Source organism: Scyliorhinus canicula, chromosome 8 (assembly GCF_902713615.1).
Source record: "Scyliorhinus canicula chromosome 8, sScyCan1.1, whole genome shotgun sequence".
Taxonomy (NCBI): Eukaryota; Metazoa; Chordata; class Chondrichthyes; order Carcharhiniformes; family Scyliorhinidae; genus Scyliorhinus; species Scyliorhinus canicula.
In genome coordinates, this window is record NC_052153.1 from 196,507,986 (window position 1) to 196,531,448 (window position 23,463).

The window sequence follows — 23,463 nt, forward strand, 5'->3', positions numbered from 1 at the left end:
AGAGGGCAATGAGTGTGTGTGTGTGTGAGAGGGCAATGAGTGTGTGTCAGAGCAATGTGTGTGTGTGTGAGAGGGCAATGAGTGTTTGTGAGGGCAATGAGTGTGTGTGTGAGAGAGGGCAATGGTGTGTGTGAGGGCAATGAGTGTGTGTGTGTGAGAGGGCAATGAGTGGGTGTGAGAGAGGGCAATGAGTGTGTGTGTGAGAGAGGGCAATGAGTGTGTGTGTGAGAGGGCAATGAGTGTGTGTGTGTGTGAGGGAATGAGTGTGTGTGTGTGTATGAGGGCAATGACTGTGTGTGTGTGTGAGAGAGGGCAAGGAGTGTGTGTGTGTGTGTGAGAAAGAGAGCAAAATGAGTGTGTGTGTGTGTTTGTGTGAGAGGGCAATGAGTGTGTGTGTGTGTGAGAAAGAGAGCAAAATGAGTGTGTGTGTGTGTGAGCTGGCAATGAGTATGTGTCTGTGGGGGCAATGAGTGTGTATGTGTGTGTGTGTGTGAGAGAGAGAGGGAAAGGAGTGTGTGTGTGTGAGAGTGTGGGTGTTTGTGTGAGACGGCAATGAATGTGTGTGTGAGCACAATGGGTGAGTGTGTGTGTGTGTGTGTGAGAGAGGGCAATGAGTGTGTGTGTGTGAGAGGGCAATGAGTGTGTGTGTGTGAGAGAGGGCAATGAGTGTGTGTGTGTGAGAGGACAATGAGTGTGTGTGTGTGAGAGGGCAATGAGTGTGTGTGTGTTTGTGTGAGAGAGGGCAATGAGTGTGTGTGTGAGAGGGCAATGAGTGTGTGTGTGAGAGAGGGCAATGAGTGTGTGTGTGTCTGTGTATGAGAGAGGGCAATGTGTGTGTGAGAGGGTAATGAGTGTGTATGTGTGTGTGGACAATGAGTGTGTGTGTGTGTGTGCGTGTGTGTGAGGGCAATGAGTGTGTGTGAGAGAGGGCAATGAGTGTGTGTGTGAGAGAGGGCAATAAGTGTGTGTGTGAGAGGGCAATGAGTGTGTGTGTGCGTGAGGGGAATGAGTGTGTGTGTGTGTGAGGAGAATGAGTGTGTGTGTGTGTATGAGGGCAATGACTGTGTGTGTGTGTGAGAGAGGGCAAGGAGTGTGTGTGTGTGTGTGTGAGAAAGAGAGCAAAATGAGTGTGTGTGTGTGTGTGTGTGTTTGTGTGAGAGGGCAATGAGTGTGTGTGTGTGTGAGAAAGAGAGCAAAATGAGTGTGTGTGTGTGTGAGCTGGCAATGAGTATGTGTCTGTGAGGGCAATGAGTGTGTATGTGTGTGTGTGTGTGTGAGAGAGAGGGAAAGGAGTGTGTGTGTGTGAGAGTGTGGGTGTTTGTGTGAGACGGCAATGAGTGTGTGTGTGAGCACAATGGATGAGTGTGTGTGTGTTTGTGTGAGAGAGGGCAATGAGTGTGTGTGTGAGAGGGCAATGAGTGTGTGTGTGAGAGAGGGCAATGAGTGTGTGTGTGTGTGTGTATGAGAGAGGGCAATGTGTGTGTGAGAGGGCAATGAGTGTGTGTGTGTGTGTGAGGGCAATGAGTGTGTGTTTGTGTGTGAGGGCAATGAGTGTCTGTGTGTGAGAGGGAAATGCGTGTGTGAGAGGGCAATGAGTGTGTGTGTGTGTGTGAGAGGACAATGAGTGTGTGTGTGTGAGAGGGCAATGAGTGTGTGTGTGTTTGTGTGAGAGAGGGCAATGAGTGTGTGTGTGAGAGGGCAATGAGTGTGTGTGTGTGAGAGAGGGCAATGAGTGTGTGTGTGTCTGTGTATGAGAGAGGGCAATGTGTGTGTGAGAGGGTAATGAGTGTGTATGTGTGTGTGGACAATGAGTGTGTGTGTGTGTGTGTGTGCGTGTGTGTGAGGGCAATGAGTGTGTGTGAGAGAGGGCAATGAGTGTGTGTGTGAGAGAGGGCAATGAGTGTGTGTGTGAGAGGGCAATGAGTGTGTGTGTGCGTGAGGGGAATGAGTGTGTGTGTGTGTGAGGAGAATGAGTGTGTGTGTGTGTATGAGGGCAATGACTGTGTGTGTGTGTGAGAGAGGGCAAGGAGTGTGTGTGTGTGTGAGAAAGAGAGCAAAATGAGTGTGTGTGTGTTTGTGTGAGAGGGCAATGAGTGTGTGTGTGTGTGAGAAAGAGAGCAAAATGAGTGTGTGTGTGTGTGAGCTGGCAATGAGTATTTGTCTGTGAGGGCAATGAGTGTGTATGTGTGTGTGTGTGTGTGAGAGAGAGGGAAAGGAGTGTGTGTGTGTGAGAGTGTGGGTGTTTGTGTGAGACGGCAATGAGTGTGTGTGTGAGCACAATGGGTGAGTGTGTGTGTGTGTGTGAGAGGGCAATGAGTGTGTATGGTTGTGTGTGAGAGGGCAATGAGTGTATGTGTGTGAGAGGGGAATGAGTGTGTGTGTGTGTGAGAGAGGGCAATGAGTGTGTGTGAGGGCAATGAGTGTGTGTGTGTGAGAGGGCAATGCGTGTGTGTGTGAGAGGACAATGAGTGTGTGTGTGTGTGAGAGGACAATGAGTGTGTGTGTGAGGGCAATGAGTGTGTGAGAGGGCAATGGGTGTGTGTGAGGGCAATGAGTGTGTGTTTGTGTGAGAGGGCAATGAGTGTGTGTGTGTGAGAGGGCAATGAGTGTGTGAGAGGGCAATGAGTGTGTGTGTGTGTGAGAGGACAATGAGTGTGTGTGTGTGAGAGGACAATGAGTGTGTGTGTGTGAGAGGGCAATGAGTGTGTGTGTGTGTGAGGGCAATCACTGTGTGTGTATGTGAGGGCAATGTCTGTGTGTGTGTGAGAGGGCAATGAGTGTGTGTGTGTGTGAGAGGGCAATGAGTGTGTGTGTGTGAGAGGGCAATGACTGTGTGTGTGTGTGAGGGCAATGACTGTGTGTGTGTGTGTGAGAGAGGGCAATGAGTGTGTGTGTGTGAGAGGGCAATGAGTGTGTGTGTGTGAGAGAGGGCAATGAGTGTGTGTGAGGGCAATGAGTGTCTGTGTGTGAGAGGGCAATGCGTGTGTGTGTGTGAGAGGGCAATGAGTGTGTGTGAGGGAAATGTGTGTTTGTTTGTGAGAGGGCAATGAGTGTGTGTGTGTGAGAGGACAATGAGTGTGTGTGTGTGAGAGGACAATGAGTGTGTGTGTGTGAGGGCAATGAGTGTGTGAGGGGGCAATGAGTGTGTGTGTGTGTGTGAGGGCAATGAGTGTGTGTTTGTGTGTGAGGGCAATGAGTGTGTGTGTGTGAGAGGGCAATGAGTGTGTGAGAGGGCAATGAGTGTGTGTGTGTGTGTGAGAGGACAATGAGTGTGTGTGTGTGAGAGGGCAATGAGTGTGTGTGTGTTTGTGTGAGAGAGGGCAATGAGTGTGTGTGTGAGAGGGCAATGAGTGTGTGTGTGAGAGAGGGCAATGAGTGTGTGTGTGTGTGTGTATGAGAGAGGGCAATGTGTGTGTGAGAGGGTAATGAGTGTTTATGTGTGTGTGGGCAATGAGTGTGTGTGTATGTGTGTGTGCGTGTGTGTGTTTGTGTGAGAGGGCAATGAGTGTGTGTGTGTGTGAGAAAGAGAGCAAATGAGTGTGTGTGTGTGTGAGCTGGCAATGAGTATGTGTCTGTGAGGGCAATGAGTGTGTATGTGTGTGTGTGTGTGTGAGAGAGAGGGAAAGGAGTGTGTGTGTGTGAGAGTGTGGGTGTTTGTGTGAGACGGCAATGAATGTGTGTGTGAGCACAATGGGTGAGTGTGTGTGTGTGTGTGTGAGAGAGGGCAATGAGTGTGTGTGTGTGAGAGGGCAATGAGTGTGTGTGTGTGAGAGAGGGCAATGAGTGTGTGTGTGTGAGAGGACAATGAGTGTGTGTGTGTGAGAGGGCAATGGGTGTGTGTGTTTGTGTGAGAGAGGGCAATGAGTGTGTGTGTGAGAGGGCAATGAGTGTGTGTGTGTGTGAGGGCAATGACTGTGTGTGTGTGAGAGGACAATGAGTGTGTGTGTGTCTGAGAGGGCAATGAGTGTGTGTGTGTGTGAGGGCAATGACTGTGTGTGTGTGTGTGTGTGTGAGAGAGCGGGCAATGAGTGTGTGTGTGTGAGAGGGCAATGAGTGTGTGTGTGTGAGGGCAATTACTGTGTGTGTGTGTGTGTGAGAGAGGGCAATGAGTGTGTGTGTGTGAGAGGGCAATGAGTGTGTGTGTGTGTGAGAGGACAATGAGTGTGTGTGTGTGAGAGGGCAATGAGTGTGTGTGTGTGGGCAATGAGTGTGTGTGTGTGAGAGGACAATGAGTGTGTGTGTGTGTGAGAGGACAATGAGCGTGTGTGTGTGTGAGAGGGCAATGACTGTGTGTGTGTGAGAGGCCAATGAGTGTGTGTGTGTATGAGAGGGCAATGAGTGTGTGTGTGAGGGCAATGAGTGTGCGTGTGTGTGAGAGGGCAATGAGTGTGTGTGTGTGTGTGAGGGCAATGACTGTGTGTGTGTGAGGGCAATGAGTGTGTGTGTGAGAGGACAATGAGTGTGTGTGTGTGTGAGAGGGCAGTGAGTGTGTGTGTGAGAGGACAATGAGTGTGTGTGTGTGTGAGGGCAATGAGTGTGTGTGAGAGTGGGCAACGAGTGATTGTGTGTGTGAGAGGGCAATGAGTGTGTGTGTGTGTGTGTCTGTGTGAGAGGGCAATGAGTGTGTGTGTGTGAGAAGGCAATGATTGTGTGTGTGTGAGGGCAATGAGTGTGTACATGTGTGTGTGTGTGTGTGTGTGAGAGGGCAATGAATGTGTGTGAGAGAGGGCAATGAGTGTGTGTGTGTGTGTGAGAGAGGGCAATGAGTGTGTGTGTGAGAGGGCAATGAGTGTGTGTGTGTGTGAGAGAGGGCAATGAGTGTGTGAGAGGGCAATGAGTGTGTGTGAGGGCAATGAGTGTGTGTGTGTGTGTGAGGGCAATGAGTGTGTGTGTGTGTGAGAGAGAGGGCAATGAGTGTGTGTGAGAGGGCAATGAGTGTGTGTGTGTGTGTGTGAGAGGGCAATGAGTGTGTGTCAGAGCAATGTGTGTGTGTGTGAGAGGGCAATGAGTGTGTGTGAGGGCAATGAGTGTGTGTGTGTGAGAGAGGGCAATGAGTGTGTGTGAGGGCAATGAGTGTGTGTGTGTGAGAGGGCAATGAGTGGGTGTGTGTGAGAGGGCAATGAGTGTGTGAGAGGGCAATGAGTGTGTGTGTGTGAGAGGGCAATGAGTGTGTGTGTGAGAGAGAGGGCAATGAGTGTTTGTGAGAGGGCAATGAGTGTGTGTGTGAGAGGGTGATGAGTGTGTGAGAGGGCAATGAGTGTGTGTGAGGGCAATGAGTGTGTGTGTGTGAGAGGGCAATGAGTGTGTGTGTGTGAGAGAGAGGGCAATGAGTGTGTGTGAGAGGGCAATGAGTGTGTGTGTGTGTGTGTGTGTGAGAGGGCAATGAGTGTGTGTCAGAGCAATGTGTGTGTGTGTGAGAGGGCAATGAGTGTTTGTGAGGGCAATGAGTGTGTGTGTGTGAGAGAGGGCAATGAGTGTGTGTGAGGGCAATGAGTGTGTGTGTGTGAGAGGGCAATGAGAGGGTGTGTGTGAGAGGGCAATGAGTGTGTGAGAGGGCAATGAGTGTGTGTGTGTGATAGGGCAATGAGTGTGTGTGTGTGTGAGAGAGGGCAATGAGTGTGTGTGAGGGCAATGAGTGTGTGTGTGTGAGAGGGACAATGAGTGTGTGTGTCTGAGAGGGCAATGAGTGTGTGTGTGTGCGAGAAGACAATGAGTGTGTGTGTGTGAGAGGACAATGAGTGTGTGTGTGAGGGCAATGAGTGTGTGAGAGGGAAATGAGTGTGTGTGTGTGTGTGAGGGCAATGATTGTGTGTTTGTGTGAGAGGGCAATGACTGTGTGTGTGTGAGAGGGCAATGAGTGTGTGTGTGTGTGTGGCCAATGACTGTGTGTGTGTGAGAGGACAATGAGTGTGTGTGTGTGTGAGAGGACAATGAGTGTGTGTGTGTGTGTGAGGGCAATGACTGTGTGTGTGTGTGAGAGAGAGGGCAATGAGTGTGTGTGTGTGAGAGGGCAATGAGTGTGTGTGTGTGTGAGAGAGGGCAATGAGTGTGTGTGAGGGCAATGAGTGTGTGTGTGTGAGAGGGCATTGAGTGTGTGTGTGTGAGAGGGCAATGAGTGTGTGTGAGGGCAATGAGTGTGTGTGTGAGAGGGCAATGAGTGTGTGTGTGTGGGAGGACAATGAGTGTGTGTGTGTGAGAGGACAATGAGTGTGTGTGTGTGAGGGCAATGAGTGTGTGAGAGGGCAATGAGTGTGTGTGTGAGAGGACAATGAGTGTGTGTGTTTGAGGGCAATGAGTGTGTGTTTGTGTGAGAGGGCAATGAGTATGTGTGTGTGAGAGGGCAATGAGTGTGTGTGTGTGAGAGGGCAATGAGTGTCTGAGAGAGCAACGAGTGTGTGTGTGTGAGAGGGCAATGAGTGTGTGTGTGTGAGAAGGCAATGAGTGTGTGTGTGAGGGCAATGAGTGTGTACGTGTGTGTGTGTGTGTGTGTGTGTGTGTGTGTGAGAGGGCAATGAGTGTGTGTGAGAGAGGGTAATGGGTGTGTGTGTGTGTGTGTGAGTGAGGGCAATGAGTGTGTGTGTGAGAGGGCATTGAGTGTGTGTGTGTGTGTGAGAGAGGGCAATGAGTATGTGTGTGTGTGTGAGAGGGCAATGTGGGTGTGAGAGGGTAATGAGTGTGTATGTGTGTGAGGGCAATGAGTGTGTTTGTGTGTGAGAGGGCAATGAGTGTGTTTGTGTGCGTGTGTGTGTGAGAGGGCAATGTGGGTGTGAGAGGGTCATGAGTGTGTATGTGTGTGAGGGCAATGAGTGTGTGTGTGTGTGTGAGAGATGGCAATGAGTGTGTATGTGTGTGTGTGTGTGTGAGAGGGCAATGAGTGTGTATGTGTGCGTGAGAGGGCAATGAGTGTGTGTGTGTGTGTGTGAGAGGGCACTGAGTGTGTATGTGTGCGTGAGAGGGCAATGAGTGTGTATGTGTGCGTGTGAGTGTGTGTGAGAGGGCAATGAGTGTGTATGTGTGCGTGTGAGTGTGTGTGAGAGGGCAATGAGTGTGTATGTGTGCATGTGTGTGTGTGAGACGGCAATATGTGTGTGTGTGGATGAGACTGCAGCCTTCCAGTCTCAGGCCTCGCACTCCCTCTCACCAGCCCACACCAACACATACTCTTGCACCCAATCACAGTGGACGAAGGTGAGTATGAGTGAATGAGTACTCGAGAGTGAGAGTGATTCGGGGACACACACATCGACTCCCTCACCTGGCCATTTTCAGTCATTATTCATTCATATCATCATCAAATTAACTTTCTGGCATGGCTTTATATTTGCTCAGAAATTGTTTTCTTTCTTAATACCTTAACTTTTTTACTTATTCAGTTTATTGTTGGACCAAATGTTAGCTTTCCGGAATTTTCTCATCAACCCCTTGAGTGAGAAGAAAACCTAAATGTGCCGCCACTACCCCCCTCCCCGCCCTGAGTAAGAAGGTTGGACAAGCCTGTCTTAAACCCAAAATTCAAATCCTCTTTACAGCCAAGGCTAATGTGCCTGTTGCCTCCATACTTCCGCGTGTCAGCACAACACGACAAATCACCAGGACAGGCCATCCATGATTGAACATGACCCCCACAGCTTCCTCCAGACAGGTATGGCAGCTCCCGGTTCTCTAGTCTCAAGAAGGCAGTTTAGAGCTTCAGTCTCTCGGCCCTGAAACTTACCTAGAGGGCAGAATTTTCCACGCCCCTCCCGCTGCACGTTTCGCAGATGTTGTATTTTATATTTTCCCCGCGTCTTGACTGTGATAGAGAAATTCAAACAGCATTCATTAGATAAGCAAAACTGAACTTTATTCACTAATTAGAACTGCTAGCAGAAATGGCAGAAACTTGGAAAGTCGGAAGGCAGTCAATTACAAACTGCGGAGTCCGTCCCAAGTCTGCGATATTCCAGGAAAAGAAGGCGATTCTTATACATTATAGGATCAAGATAACATGAATACAGCTTGGTCAGGAATTTGATTGAAAGTAAAACATAAGTAATAATCGTTACAATGGCATCACCTTCTGACCTTTAGGGGACTTGAGTTTCATATCATTATCTTGTCTTTGTTTTAAGAAAGGGAAGAAGTTGTTTACATACAGGAAGAGACAATTGTTCAGCTTGTTATGTATTGAGACTACTTCTAGTTCCAAGCCTTATCTTAGAATTTTAGAGTCACTCGGTTCTTAGGTCAAGTCGACCTCGGCTGTGTATATCTGTGTATTTTGAATCTGTGTCTTAGGTTAAATTCAATTGTACCAAGAAGACTTGACTAGTTTTCCCATCATGCCATTATTTGCTTCACACAATACCACACAGAGGGAGCCCACCATTGGCTGGGAACCGGATCTTCCGATCTCACCCTTGTCAACGGGGTTTACTGTTGTATGGACTACCACCGATCAGAAGCCCACGGCGGAGGTTCGCCATTGGCACATTCGGACGATCCGCTGGTGGGAACAGTCGGGAAGTTCCGGCCACAGCGTTCTCTGCCACTCACAGAGCAGACTTTTTTTTAATATACATTTAGAGTACCCTAATTCATTTTTTCCAATTGAGGGGCAATTGATTGAGGCCAATCCACCTACCCTGCACATCTTTGGGTTGTGGGGGCGAAACCCACGCAAACACGGGGAGAATGTGCAAACCCCACACGGACAGTGACCCAGAGCCGGGATCGAACCTGGGACCTCGGTGCCGTGAGGCTGCAGTGCTAACCACTGCACCATCGCGCTGCCCTTACACAGAGCAGACTTAACGCCCTCGAATACGCATGGTATCCACCCACATGTGATACCAGGGCTACATTAGGAGGAGATGAAAAGGTCAGAATATGGTCAGCTGCATTAACAGCAGGCAGCACACTCATGGCCAGTGTTGAAACATGGAGATGGAGGATGATTGAGGATTCAATATGTTGACAGTATTGATGAACTAAGTCTATGAGAGTTCATGATGTAGCTCTATTGAGAGCCTATAGTCCAGACTGGGGATGCAGTGGCATAGTGGTATTGTCACTGGACTAGGACACCAGAGCCATTCTCCAGGGACCGGGGTTCGAATCCCACCAGGCAGATAGTTAAATTTGAATTCAATGAAAATTTGGAATGACAAAAGTCTAAAGGTCACCATGAAACCATTGTCGATTGTTGTTAAAACCCATCTGGCTCACTGATGCCCTGTAGGGATGGAAATCTGCTGTCCTTACCCGGTCTGGCCTACATGTGACTCCAGACCCACAGCGATGTGGCTGACTCTGAAATGCCCTTAGGATGGCCATGAATGTTGACCCAGCAACGCCCACATCCCAGGAATGAAAATAAACCCCTCAAATACCCGTGTTCATTGAAAAAACTCGCAACAAGGTGGAACTCATGAGACTTCTATGCTGTGTAAGTGAACATATATTTCTAAGTACAAAATCTATATACAATGGTTGTATATGCATGCCATCTGTGTGCCTTCAATACTTCTTGATCTTTTGTTGCCTGCTGTTCCATCCAGGTGCAGCCCCCAGTTGGTTGGAGGCAACCTGCTGACTGCGAAGCCTTGTTGGTGGTTAGGACTTTGCCAGGTATCCTCAGCTGCTCAGGTCAGGTATACGCTCCTCAGCCTGACCTGCTGGAGGCAATGGGGTCACTGGCAGAGTGTCAGTTTGAAGTGAGTGGGCAGTGTACTTGCCCTGGTGGAATGCAGCAGATCATTGATCCACTTCCTGCACTGCCCCGTGTCCCTGCACTGAACCATACAGATGCTAACCACCGCTGCAAAATCTGCCCAAGCTCCTGTGGTCAAATGGCACTACCTCCTGCCTTCACTGGCCAACCTGGTGCAAACTCTCCAGGGTGGCATCGCTGGACCGCAAGGTCACATGCTCTCTACATGTGGAAAAAATGAAATGAAAATCGCTTATTGTCATGAGTAGGCTTCAAATGAAGTTACTGTGAAAAGTCCCTAGTCGCCACATTCCGGCACCTGTTCGGGGAGGCTGGTACGGGAATTGAACCGTGCTGCTGGCCTGCTTGGTCTGCTTTCAAAGCCAGCAATTTAGCCCTGTGCTAAACAGCCCCTGTCTGTGACACCCTGGCCTGTCGTAAGTGAATGGCTGTCTGGGTGCCCTTTAACAATGGCAGGCAGACCTTCAAGGTGGGGAGGACGACTTCCTGTCTGTGCTTATTCTGAGACTCACTGTTCTCGGCACAGATACATAATGAGCTGATTAGCACAAGATTGTGCATGTTCAGCTGTCCTGCCCTCCAGTGGAAATCACTCAAACTTCCACTGCTGCCACCAAACTAAGACTTCACAATCAAAGATTCTGCCTAATTATTATATGTGATAAAATTTCTCTTTTAAATGGTGGGAGCTGTGAATTTCCAGGCATTTGTGTTCTATTTCAAATTATCAGGCTCTGCGGTTTTCTGATTGTTTTAGTATTGTGATCAGTCACCATGTATTTGCTCTTTCTCCACTCAGTGATCTGCTCAGTCAGTGGAAGTCAGTACATTACCACCTTTGATGGCACTCGTTATTATTTTGGTGGAGGCTGCATTCATAGCTTAGTGACAACTGACATGTTCACTATCTACCTTGGCACGAACACATGTGAAGAGGTAAGAACAGTGACTTTGCTGATAATTAAATCCTGCAGGGTTGAAGCAATGGGAAAATGGTATGTTGATCTCATTTTATAGTTCCTGATCTTAGGTATCTCTAAAAGGACACAAGAATTTTTCGAAGCAGAAAAAGGTAATGAGGCAATACGAGCCCATCCAGTGCATTCAGTTGTTCCTTGCACCGTGGGCAGCACAGTACCGCAAGTGGATAGCACTGTGGCTTCACAGCGCCAGGGTCCCAGGTTCGATTCCCCGCTGGGTCACTGTCTGTGTGGAGTCTACACGTTCTCCCTGTGTCTGCGTGGGTTTCCTCCAGGTGCTCCAGTTTCCTCCTACAGTCCAAAGACGTGCAGGTTAGGTGGATTGGTTATGATAAATTGCCCTTAGTGATCAAAAAAGGTGAGGAGGAGTCATTGGGTTACAGGATAGGCTTAAATGGGTCTGTGCAGACTCGATGGGCTGAATGGCCTCCTTCTGCACTGTATGTTCTATGAATCCACTTGATTTTTAAAAAATTCATTGAATATCTGTATCACTTGCTCGGCCAGAATTTATTTCCGACCTCTTGAACTGCTGCAGACCATGTTGTTTACATGGACTTCAGTAAAGCCTTTGACAAGGTGCCTCATGGCAGAATGGTACAAAAGGTCAAGTCACACGGGATCAGAGATGAGGTGACAAGATGGATACAGAACTGGCATAGAAGGCAAAGGGTAACAGTAGAAGGTGTTTTTCTGAATGGAAGGTTGTGACTAGTGGTGTTCCACAGGGATCGGTGCTGGGGCCTCTGTTGTTTGTAGTATACATAAACGATTTGGAGGAAAATGTAGCCAGTCTGATTAGTAAGTTAGCGGATGACACCAAGGTTGGTGGAGTGGCAGATAGTGTTGAGGATTGTCAGAGGACACAGCAGGACATGGATAGGTTAGAGACTTGGGCAGAGAAATGGCAAATGGAGTTTAATCCAAACAAATGTGAGGTAATGCATTTTGGTAGGTCTAACATAGAGGGGAAATATACCGTAAATGGCAAAACCCTTAGGAATATAGAAAGTCAGAGAGATTTGGGTGTAGATGTCCACAGATCTTTGAAAGTGGCAACACAAGTGGACAAGGAAGTCAAGAAAGCATATGGAATGCTTGCCTTCATTGGACAGGGCATCAAGTATAAAAACTGGCAGGTCATGCAAAGTTGTACAGACCACACTTGGAATATTGCGCACAATTCTGGTCGCCACACTATTAGAAAGATGTGGAGGCTTTAGAGAAGGTGCAGAGGAGGTTTCCCAGGAAATTGCCTGGTCTGGAGGGTGTTAGCTATGTGGAGAGGCTGAATAGACTCGGACTGTTTTCATTAGAATGACGGAGATTGAGGGGCGACCTGATAGAGGTCTACAAGATTATGAGGGGCATGAATAGAATGGATGGGTACAGGGTGAAAGGGTCAGTCACCAGGTGGCTTAGGTTAAAGATCCGTGGGGCAAAGTTTAGAGGAGATGTGCGAGGCAGGTGTTTTACACAGAGGGTGGTAAGTGCCTGGAACGCGTTTCCAGCAGAGGTTGTGGAAGCAAATATGGCATTCAAAAGGCATCTTGACAAATACATGGATAGGATGGGTACAGAAGGATACACCAATCCTTTAAGGATTGCGCCCGATCTCTGTGGAGCCGGCCTTGTGGGCTCTATAAGGCCCCGCCCGCCAGACCGACAGCATGAACCACACCCCCAGATTTTTCTTTTGGCTGAAGATCTGGTCTGAAAACTCGGCTGTGCAGCTGGAGAGGTACGCTCTGGTTTTCACCCTGACTAATTATGGGGAACATCCGTCCATACTTTACTGATCATTGAGAGTAGACTGATGGGGCAGTAATTGACCTAGCTGAATTTTCCTATTTGGGTACGGGGGGGGGGGGGTGGGGGGGTGGGGGGGGGGGGGGGGGGGGGGTGGAGCATGTAATCGCATGGAGGGGTCTGGTCTGGGTTCCCACCTACTCTAACCTGGTCACAATCTTATGCTGGGGAGGGCAGTCTCGGAGGAGTAGGTCACCTTTGTCCCCCTCCCTTTAAGTGACCACTTAGTACCCACCTAAGTGCCTATTCCCACAAAACTTCAATTTGTATGCTGTTAGGCGGACAACTTCGGCGGGAAAATGCAAATTGAACATAGCTGGATCTCGGGCAGGGAGGGTGTTTCCATCAGAAGCACTGTTCCCCACGCCTACCCACTGAGACCCCGATGATCCTCCTCGCAGCCCCCCAGATCTTCCTGACGTTCCCCGCCCTGGGACACCTGACAGTTACCTGCACTCCGGATCTTGTACCAAGTACCAGGCAGCTGCCAACAGCAGCACTATTGCTCAAAGAGCTGGAGAACTGCCAGCCACTTTGATTGCCAGCAGCCCACCAAGGCCTGACTTCCTCCTGAGTGAGGGGCGGGAGTCCTGCCTTATGCCAATCAATGTTCGTTAGAGAATTATATGGCATCGGGCCTACGTGAGTCTACAAAATTAGAGGGGCATAGAACATAGAACATAGAACAGTAGAGCACAGAACAGGCCCTTCGGCCCTCAATGTTGTGCCGAGCCATGATCTCCCTACTCAAACCCACGTATCCACCCTATACCCGTAACCCAACAACCCCCCCCTTAACCTTACTTTTTTATTAGGGCACTACGGGCAATTTATCACGGCCAATCCACCTAACCCGCACATCTTTGGACTGTGGGAGGAAACCGGAGCACCCGGAGGAAACCCACGCACACAGGGGGAGGACGTGCAGACGGGCAGCGACAGAGTGGATAGTCAAAGACTTTTTCCCAGGGTAGAGGGATCAATTACCAGGGGGCATAGGTTTAACGTGCGATGAGCAAGGTTTAGAGGAGATGTACGAGGCAAGTTGTTTTACACAGAGGTTAGTGGGTGCCTGGAACTCACTGCCGGAGGAGGTGATGGAAGCAGGGACGACAGTGACAATTAAGGGGCATCTTGACAAATACATGAATAGGATGGGAATAGAGGGATACGGACCCAGGAAGTGTAGAAGATTTTAGTTTAGACGGGCAGCATGGTCGGCACAGGCTTGGAGGGCCGAAGGGCCTGTTCCTCTGCTGTACATTTCTTTGTTCTTTGCTCTTTGAGTCAATAGGGATGTGTTCCCTGCTAAGTCTCTAGATGGTGAGGTCCTGGTGCCTGTCCTCCACCCCACCCCACCCATCTCATTGAAAGGGATTATGAATTTGCATGAACAATTTGAATGAGTGTTTCCCAGGGTTGAAGGTCAGGTTGAAGCCACCCCAAATGTGAAGGAATGAATTATACTCATCGATATTATCTCAGGTACCACTTATCTGGGCTGCTAACTCTATTGCACTTGGCTTAATTCATTCTGTTAATTTATTACTGGGCTAATCTACAATGCTTGGAAAGTAAAGGATATCATCTGATAGTTTGGTCAATACTTTGTGTCATAATATACATCCAGGCATATGATGGAGTGCAGACAGGCAGTGATTGACACACAAGATGACCAATGAACACGCAGAACAGAGCAGCCAATCACCAGACAGGACACGACCACTATAAAACCAGAGGGCACCAGTTTTCCCGCACTCTCGGGATCCAGCCTCTGAGACAGTCAGAGCTCGTGAGCAGCAACTAGAACATACACCATGTGGTAGTCAGATAGTCTGGTCAGGTTAGCCTCAGGTCTACAGTCAACTCAGTATAGTGTCAACCCACAGTTAAGCATGTAATATAGTTAGTTGATCAATAAAATCGTGTTGCATCTCATCAAGTGTTGGAAGCCTGTCTCTCTCGACACTGCATCAAATGCAGTCCACGTAGACCCAGCTTACCCAACACATCATGGTACCAGTGAGTAATGCTGAAGTTTGACGCACCTATCTTGAGTTAATCTGCCTTTGACCAGCGATCAGCCATCCGGTAATATGGACAGCATCCGCCCTCCCCGCAGCTCCGCATCGCCGGCAACCTCGGTGCAAACTGGAAGATATTCAAGCAGAAGTTCCAGCTACATCTTGAAGCCATCGACCTCGAGGCCGCATCAGATGCCAGGAAGATCAAACTCTTCCTTTATACAGCCGGGGACCACACTATCCTCATCTACAACTCCCTTACATTCGCTGAAGGCGAAGACAAGACGAAATTTAAAACAGTCCTGCTGAAGTCCGACAGCCACTGTGACATTGAGGTCAATGAGAGCTTTGAACGGTACGTTTTCCAGCAGAGGCTTCAGGGTAAGGATGAACCTTTTCAGTCCTTTTTAACCCATCTCCACATCCTCGCGCAGTCATGCAACTATGACTCGACAACTGATTCCATGATCTGGGATCAGATCATTTTCGGGGTCCACTCAATTCCCTTCGCCAGCAGCTCCTGAAAGTTAAGCAGCTCACCCTTACCATCGCTATCGAAACCTGCGTCCTCCACGAGCACGCTAACAAGCGGTACTCCCACATCAGAGCGGCAGAAACAGCAAAGCAAAACCCCCACGATGCAGAACGGGTGTAGGCCATCAAACAAATGCACGGCCTGAGTCTGGATGAGAGTGGCCATTTTGCGCGCTTTTCCCGGGCTCCAGCGCATGCGCGCCACAACCGAGGGGATGGCGAGACCGCCGACCAGCCTGCGCAGGTGCGCACATCGTTCGACTGCACTGCGCATGCGCGGTGTCGCACGGAACGTCCAGACGTCGGCGTCATGACATGTTCCAATTGTGGCTCCGCCCACTTAAAGCGGCAATGTCCGGCAAAATCTCGCGCTGTCTCCAGTGTGGCAAGCTTGGCTGCTACACAGCCCTTTGCTGATCTGCTCCACTGCCCAGCACACAGAGATCCCAGCCACAGCGCAGGAGCGTCCGGTCAGTACAGCAACCCGTGACAGACTCCGACCCTGACAGTCTACCAGATTCCGACACTGAGGGCCTCAAATCCCCATTCCGGGTGGGCATCATCACTAAGCATGCGCTGCCTTTCTCAACGATGGTGAAACAACTCCCAATTCTAAGCATTGATCTGGATGACGAGTTGTGTTGTACCCTTACGGTTAACAAGGCTCGCATACGCTTCAAGCTGGACACCGGCGCTTCAGCTAACCTCATTTCACAGTCTGACCTCGACACCATCCGCGTCAGACCAAACATTCTTACACCGGCCTGCCAGCTCCTCGACTACAATGGCAATGCCATTGCTGCCAGTGGCTCATGGCAGCTTGCGGTGTCCAATAGGTCATCAAAAGCAACACTGCGATTTAAAATCGTAGGAACCAACAGAGCTTCCCTGCTCGGTGCTCGGGCCTGCAAACTCCTGAACCTGGTGCAGCGGGTTCACACCATGTCGTCCGCACAGGCAACACGCTCGACAGATTACAACTTCCAGGCTCAAATCAATGACATCATCGCGCAATACCCGAGTGTGTTCGAAGGTATTGGCACACTTCCATACCGATACAAAATCCTATTGAAGCCAAATGCCACCCCTGTGGTTCACGCACCGCGTTGGGTACCGGTACCCCTCAAGGACCGCCTCAAGCAGCAGCTGCAAGACCTCCAGGACCAGGGCGTCATTTCTAAGGTCACGGAACCCAGAGACTGGGTTAGCTCCATGGTTTGCGTCAAGAAACTGTCAGGGTAACTTCGAATCTGTATCGACCCCAAAGATTTGAACCGAAACATCATGAGGGAACATTACCCAATACCTAAACTAGAAGAACTAACCAGCGAGATGGCTCATGCTAAATTCTTCACGAAGCTGGACGCCTCCAAGGGGTTTTGGCAAATACAGATGGACGCGTCCAGTCAAAAGCTGTGCACATTCAATACCCCGTTTGGACATTACTGTTACAACCGGATGCCCTTTGGCATCATCTCCGCCTCAGAGGTGTTCCACCACATAATGGAACAAATGATGGAGGGCATTGAGGGGGTGCGAGTGTACGTCGACAATGTCATTATCTGGTCTACAACTCCTCAAGAACACATGAATCGCCTCAAGTGGGTGACCCATAGGATCCACGAGCATGGCCTATGACTCAACAGAGTCAAATGCTCGTTTGGTCAATCAGAAATCAAATTCCTTGGTGACCACATTTTGCAGCTAGATGCAGACAAGGTTTCGGCAATCAACGCCATGAAGACCCCGGAGGACAAGAAGGCGGTCCTCCGCTTTCTAGGGATGGTCAACTTCTTTGGAAAATTCATCCCCCAACTTGGCATCACACACCACAGCCCTCCGCCATCTCATTAAAAAAAACGACGGACTTCCAGTGGCTCCCCGCTCATGAGCAAAAGTGGCGTGAGCTCAGGGCGAAACTCACCAAGGCCCCGGTGCTGGCATTTTTCGACCCCGCCAAGGAGACAAAAATATCCACTGACGTGAGCCAGGCTGGCATTGGGGCAGTGCTCCTCCAATGGGATGACTCCTCCTGCTGGGCCCCAGTTGCAAACACCTCTAGAGCAATGACGCCCACTGAGCAACGATATGCTCAGAATGAAAAAGAATGCCTGGGCCTCCTTGAAGGGATCGACAAGCCATGATTATGTGTATGGCCTCCCACATTCACGGTCAGGACGGACCACAGGCCATTGGTCCACATCATTCAAAAAGGCCTCAATGATATGACGCCACGGCTACAACGTATCCTCCTCAAGCTCCGCCGCTACGATTTCGACCTGGTCTACACCCCGGGCAAAGAGCTCATTGTTGCCGATACACTCTCCAGATCTATCACCACACCGTGTGAGCAGACTGACATTGTCTGTCAAATAGACACGCAGGTGCAGTTCTGTGCCTCCAACTTTCCGGCCACTGATGAGAGGGTCGTGCAAATTCGTGGGGAGACGGCCAGGGATACTTGGCTCCAGCGGGTCATGCAGCACCTCACGGATGGTTGGCAAAAGGGGCAGTGTCCCCAGTTTTATAATGTCAGGACGATCTAACGGTAGTAGTCGGCTTCCTTATGAAGCTTGACAGAATTGTGATCCCACAGAGCATGCGAGAGTTGGTCCTCGGTCACATCCATGAGAGTCATCTGGGGGTCAAAGTGTCGCCGTCGAGCCCGAGAGGCAGTATTCTGGCCAGGTATCAGCCAAGATGTTGCCAACACGGTCCTCAATTGCCCGACGCGTCAATGATTCCAACCGGCTCAGCCTAAAGAGACTCTGCAGCCGCATGAAATGGTGACCACCCATGGTCCAAAGTTGGTGTTGACCTGTTCCACGCCAAGGAGCGTGACTATGTCCTCCTAGTGGACTGCTTTTCCAACTACCCCGAAGTGGTCAAACTGTCTGATCTCACGTCAGCAACGGTAATCAAGGCATGCAAGGAAACTTTTGCCCGGCATGGGGTCCCACTAATGGTGATGACGGACAACAGCCCCTGCTTCTTTAGTCAGGAGTGGTCAGATTTTGCCCGGCTGTACAACCAGCCCCCACTACCCCAGTTGAATGGCAAGGCTGAAAAAGGGGTCCACATTGTTAAAAGATTGTTGTGCAAAGCTGCTGACTCGGGTTCTGATTTCAACCTGGCGCTGTTAGCCTACACAGCGACCCCTCTGTCCACTGGGCTGTCCCCAGCGCAGCTCCTCATGAACTGCACACTGCGAACGACGGTGCCGGCTATCCACATTCCGGACCTTGACAACTTCCCGGTCATACAGAGAATGCAGCAGTCTCGGGCCCAATGCAAGTTGGCGTATGACGCCCACGCCACAGATCTCCCCGAGCTGGTCCCTGCTGACCGAGTTCGTGTTCAGCTACCTGATGGTGGCTGGTCTGCCACAGCTGTGGTAGTCAAGCAGGTGGCCCCAAGATCGTTCCTCGTCTGCATGCCTGATGGCTCCTTTCTCCAGCGTAACAAGCGGGCACTGCGTAGGCTTCCACGCCCGCCACCTGACCGTGATGTCCCGCCTCGCACACTACTTCCTCAAGACGTGCCCTTCAACGAGGCCACCGATCTGCCAGTTCTTCTACCGACCTCTAAGACCACCGCATTGGAGGCAGTTCCGCCCATTCAAGTGCAGGCGGCCCCTGACCCACCCTTGAGGCGGTCAACTAGAATTTGTCACCCGCCACAGAGACTGAATTTATAGACTGAATGTTGCATTACCTTGTTATCTCATCATTTACACATCTGGACATATCGTTTTTTCTCATGTTTTATCTGCCCTCTATCTGCACTAGACATCTTCCCATCTATATGGATTATGGAACAAAGAGAACAAAGAAAATTACAGCACAGGAACAGGCCCTTCGGCCCTCCCAGCCTGCGCCGATCCAGATCCTTTATCTAAACCTGTCGCCTATTTTCCAAGGATCTACTTCCCTCTGTTCCCCATTCATATATCCCTGTTCATCTATCTGTCCAGATGCATCTTAAATGATGCTATCGTGCCCGCCTCTACCACCTCCGCTGGCAAAGCGTTCCAGGCACCCACCACCCTCTGCGTAAAAAAATTTCCACGCACATCTCCCTTAAACTTTCCCCCTCTCACGTTGAAATCGTGACTCCTTGCAATTGACACCCCCACTCTTTTACATATAGAATTTACAGTGCAGAAGGAGGCCATTCGGCCCATCGAGTCTGCACCGGCTCTTGGAAAGAGCATCCTACCCAAGGTCAACACCTCCACCCTATCCCCATAACTCAGTAACCCAGTAACCCCACCCAATACTAAGGGCAATTTTGGACACTAAGGGCAATTTATCATGGCCAATCCACCTAACCTGCACATCTTTGGACATGTGGGAGGAAACCGGAGTACCCGGAGGAAACCCACGCACACACGGGGAGGATGTGCAGACTCCGCACAGACAGTGACCCAAGCCGGAAGCGAACCTGGGACCCTGGAGCTGTGAAGCGATTGTGCTATCCACAATGCTACCGTGCTGTCCTTGGCAAAAGTCTTGGAACTAAGTCTTGGAAAAAGCTTGTTGCTATCCACCCTGTCCATACCTCTCATAATTTTGTAGACCTCAATCAGGTTCCCCCCTCAACCTCCGTCTTTCCAACAAAAACAATCCTACTCTTCTCAACCTTTCTTCATAGCTAGCACCTTCCATACCAGGCAACATCCTGGTGAACCTTTTCTGCACCGTCTCTAAAGCATCCACATCCTTCTGGTAATGTGGCGACCAGAACTGCACGCAGTATTCAAAATGTGACCTAACCAAAGTCCTATACAACTGTAACATGACCTGCCAACTCTTGTACTCAATACCCCGTCCAATGAAGGTAAGCAGGCTGTATGCCTTCTTGACCACTCTATCGACCTGTGTTGCCACCTTCAGGGTACAATGGACCTGAACTCCCAGATCTCTCTGTACATCAATTTTTCCCAGGACTCTTCCATTAACCACATAGTCCGCTCTTGAATTAGATCTTCCAAAATGCATCACCTCACATTTGCCTGGATTGAACTCCATCTGCCATTTCCCTGCCCAACTCTCCAATCTATCTATATTTTGCTGTATTCTCTAACAGTCCTCCTTGCTATCTGCAACCCCACCAATCTTAGTATCATCTGCAAACTTTCTCATCAGACCACCTATACCTTCGTCCAGATCATTTATGTATATCACAAACAACAGTGGTCCGAGCACAGATCCCTGTGGAACACCACTAGTCACCTTTCTCCATTTTGAGACACTCCCTTCCACCACTACTCTCTGTCTCAGCCAGTTCTTTATCCATCTAGCTAATACACCCTGAACCCCATACGACTGTTTCCATCAACCTGCCATGGGAAACTCTATCAAACACCTTACTGAAGTCCATGTATATGACATCTACAGCCCTTCCCTCATCAATTAATTTTGTCACTACCTCAAATAATTCCACATTAACCCTTACCAACTTTTACAGATGCACTATAGAAAGCATCCTATCGGGCTGTATCACAGCCTGGTATGGCAACTGCTCGGCCCAGGACCGCAAGGAACTTCAGAGAGTCGTGAATACCGCCCAGTCCATCACACGAACCTGCCTCCCATCCATTGATTCCATCTACACCTCCCGCTGCCGGGGGAAAGTGGGCAGCATAATCAAGGATCCCTCCCACCCGGCTTACTCACTTTTCCAACTTCTTCCATCGGGCAGAAGATTCAGAAGTCTGAGAACACGCACGAACAGACTCAAAAACAGCTTCTTCCCCACTGTCACCAGACTCCTAAATGACCCTCTTATTGACTGACCTCATTAACACTACACCCTGTATGCTTCAACCGATGCCAATGCTTATGTAGTTACATTGTATATCTTGTGTTGCCCTATTATGTATTATCATGTATTTTCTTCAATTTTGTTTAATTCCCTTTTCTTCCATGTACTGAATGATCTGTTGAGCTGCTTGCAGAAAAATACTTTTCACTGTACCTTGGTACACGTCTCAATAAACAAATCCAATCCAATCCAATTCTATTAGGTTTGTAAGACATGACCTTCCCTGCACAAAACCATGCTGCCTATCACTGATAAGTCTGTTTTCTTCCAAATAAACGTTATACATAACATATTCTGTACATAGTCAGGTTCCTGTACACATATTCATTATTTATTGACCTGGACACATATTTGTTTTTTAAAAAGAGGGGAAGATGTCCTAATATACATCCAGGTATATGATGGAGTGCAGACAGGCAGTGATTGACCACAGGATGACCAATGAACACACAGAACACAGCAGCCAATCACCAGACAGGACACAACCATTATAAAGCCAGAGGGCACCAGTTTTACCGCTCTCTCGGGATCCAGCCTCTGAGACAGTCAGAGCTCGTGAGCAGCAACTAGTACAAACACCATGTGGTAGTCAGATAGTCTGGTCAGGTTAGCCTCAGGTCTCCAGTCAAGTCAGCATAGTGTCAACCCACAGTTAAGCATGTAATATAGTTAGATGTTCAATAGAATTGTGTTGCATTTCTTCAAGTGTTGGAAGCCTGTCTCTCTCTACACTGCATCAAACGCAGTCCACGTAGACCCAGCTTACCCAACACATCACTTTGTTCCTCTGTTTCAGCATTTGTCTGCACTTTACACTACATTTACCTTCCACAGTGGGCCTGTGCATTTCGAATGAGAGAGCTGTTGCACAGTTGGGCCCATGGTGTCTTGGTGGGGAATTGCTGGGGTCCTGCGTTCAATGATCAGACAACCCGGTATAATTGAGCGCAATCTACTCATTCATAGCCATCTGCTGGTTAACCGTTGAAGTATTTTGTTGTGATAAGACTTATTGAATCCTGGCCCTTGTTTGTCATGTCACAGCATACTGCAAAGTAGGTTATGATGGGGACACACCTCTTCCGTCTGGGGAACAGGGTGAGGCTGGATGTTTACTTGTTGTCTAGCACAGACTTAATGGACCAATTGACCTCCTTCTGTTTTCCAAACTTTCTATAGTTCTGTGGAGTAGATTGTACAGCTACAAATTGAGCACACCATAATTTTTCTACTTTTCAATGTTTGTACTGCCACAGAATAGCTGAACCCAGTTAAAACTTTGTTCATCTTGTTTTTTTGTTTAGGCTGAAAATGGTAACTGCATTGAATATATCATTGTGACAATCAAGGCAATTGGAATATCAATAACGCTGACTAAAACTGGCAGTGCCTTTCTTGGAAAAAATGAAACTGATCTTCCCTTTATCTATCACTCAGGTAAGCCCCATTGCTTCAGAGTTCAGGCTGTGTGTTTTTATCTTGCTTAGTATCTTTCTTTGTCAGCTACATGAACTCCATTTGATGCAATGGAATGTGGTCTTGAAACAAGGCTGAATTCTTGTTGTTGATCTTGTTATATTGCTAGAAGTGTGCAATATAGGAAAGTAAATTAGTAATGCTTAGGTCTGGATGAATGATCCAGGAATAATTGTGCAAATCCAAATGCAACTGGTGAATTTAAATTCACTTAAAGTATGGTATTTAACAAAACATCGGTCGTGTAGGTAAAGAGGAACAAATATATGTCGTATTCCTGGATCTCAAAAAGACATTTGATATGGTGTCACATGAATGGTTAATAGGTACTATAAGGGTTCATGGAGTTGAGATAATAACACTGGCTGAATTTGAAACAGCCTCCACCACCGTCCATGGCAACGTATTCTAGAACCTGCATACCTGCTGCTTAAAATGTATTTCCTCTTGTCACCATTGCTTTTTTTGCGAATCAACTAATATTGGTGAGTTTTTTTATTTGTTCACAGGAAATTAGGAACAAGAGTAGGTTCATCAGCCTGTCGAGCCTGATCGCCATTCAGTTGGATCATGATTAATCATCCACATCTACAATACTTTCCTGTTTATCCCCTGATGTCATGAGTCTCTAGAAATCTGTCGATTTCTGTCTTGAACATGCACAATGATTGAGCTTCCACAATCTTCCAGGGTAGAGACTTCCAAGGATTCACTAGTCTTTGAGTGAAGAAATTCCTCCTCATCTCACTCTTAAAAGACCGTGAGATTTCTTTTCCCTGTTTTTAGACTCACTAGCGAGGGGAAAACATACTAGATGGGATTCTCTGTCCCGCTGCACCGGCAAATGGGGCTTCCCATTTGTTGGCAGCCTCACGCCGTCGGGAAATCCCCGGGCGAGGGTGCGCTGCCGGCACAACGGAGAATCCTGACAACAGAGAATCCAGCCACTTTTATACATTCACCCTATCACACCTTGTAAGATCCATAGAATCCCTGCAGTGCAGAAGGAGGCCATTCAGCCCATCGAGTTTGCTCCAACCTCTGAAAGAGCTACCTAGGTCCACTCGCCTGCCCTATCCCCATGACCTCACTTAACCTTTAG

The 23,463-nt window shown here is 48.9% G+C and overlaps 1 protein-coding gene across 1 annotated transcript in view; it reads left to right on the plus strand.

Annotated features, from left to right (window-relative positions):
• Positions 1-23,463, plus strand: part of LOC119969955 (otogelin-like protein) — a 199,464-nt gene that overhangs the window by 53,160 nt on the left and 122,841 nt on the right. The window contains exons 6-9 of the mRNA XM_038803921.1: positions 7,374-7,426; positions 10,512-10,648; positions 10,743-10,784; positions 22,190-22,322. Coding sequence (XP_038659849.1) covers positions 7,374-7,426; positions 10,512-10,648; positions 10,743-10,784; positions 22,190-22,322 — 365 coding nt within the window. The remainder of the gene's footprint in view (positions 1-7,373; positions 7,427-10,511; positions 10,649-10,742; positions 10,785-22,189; positions 22,323-23,463) is intronic.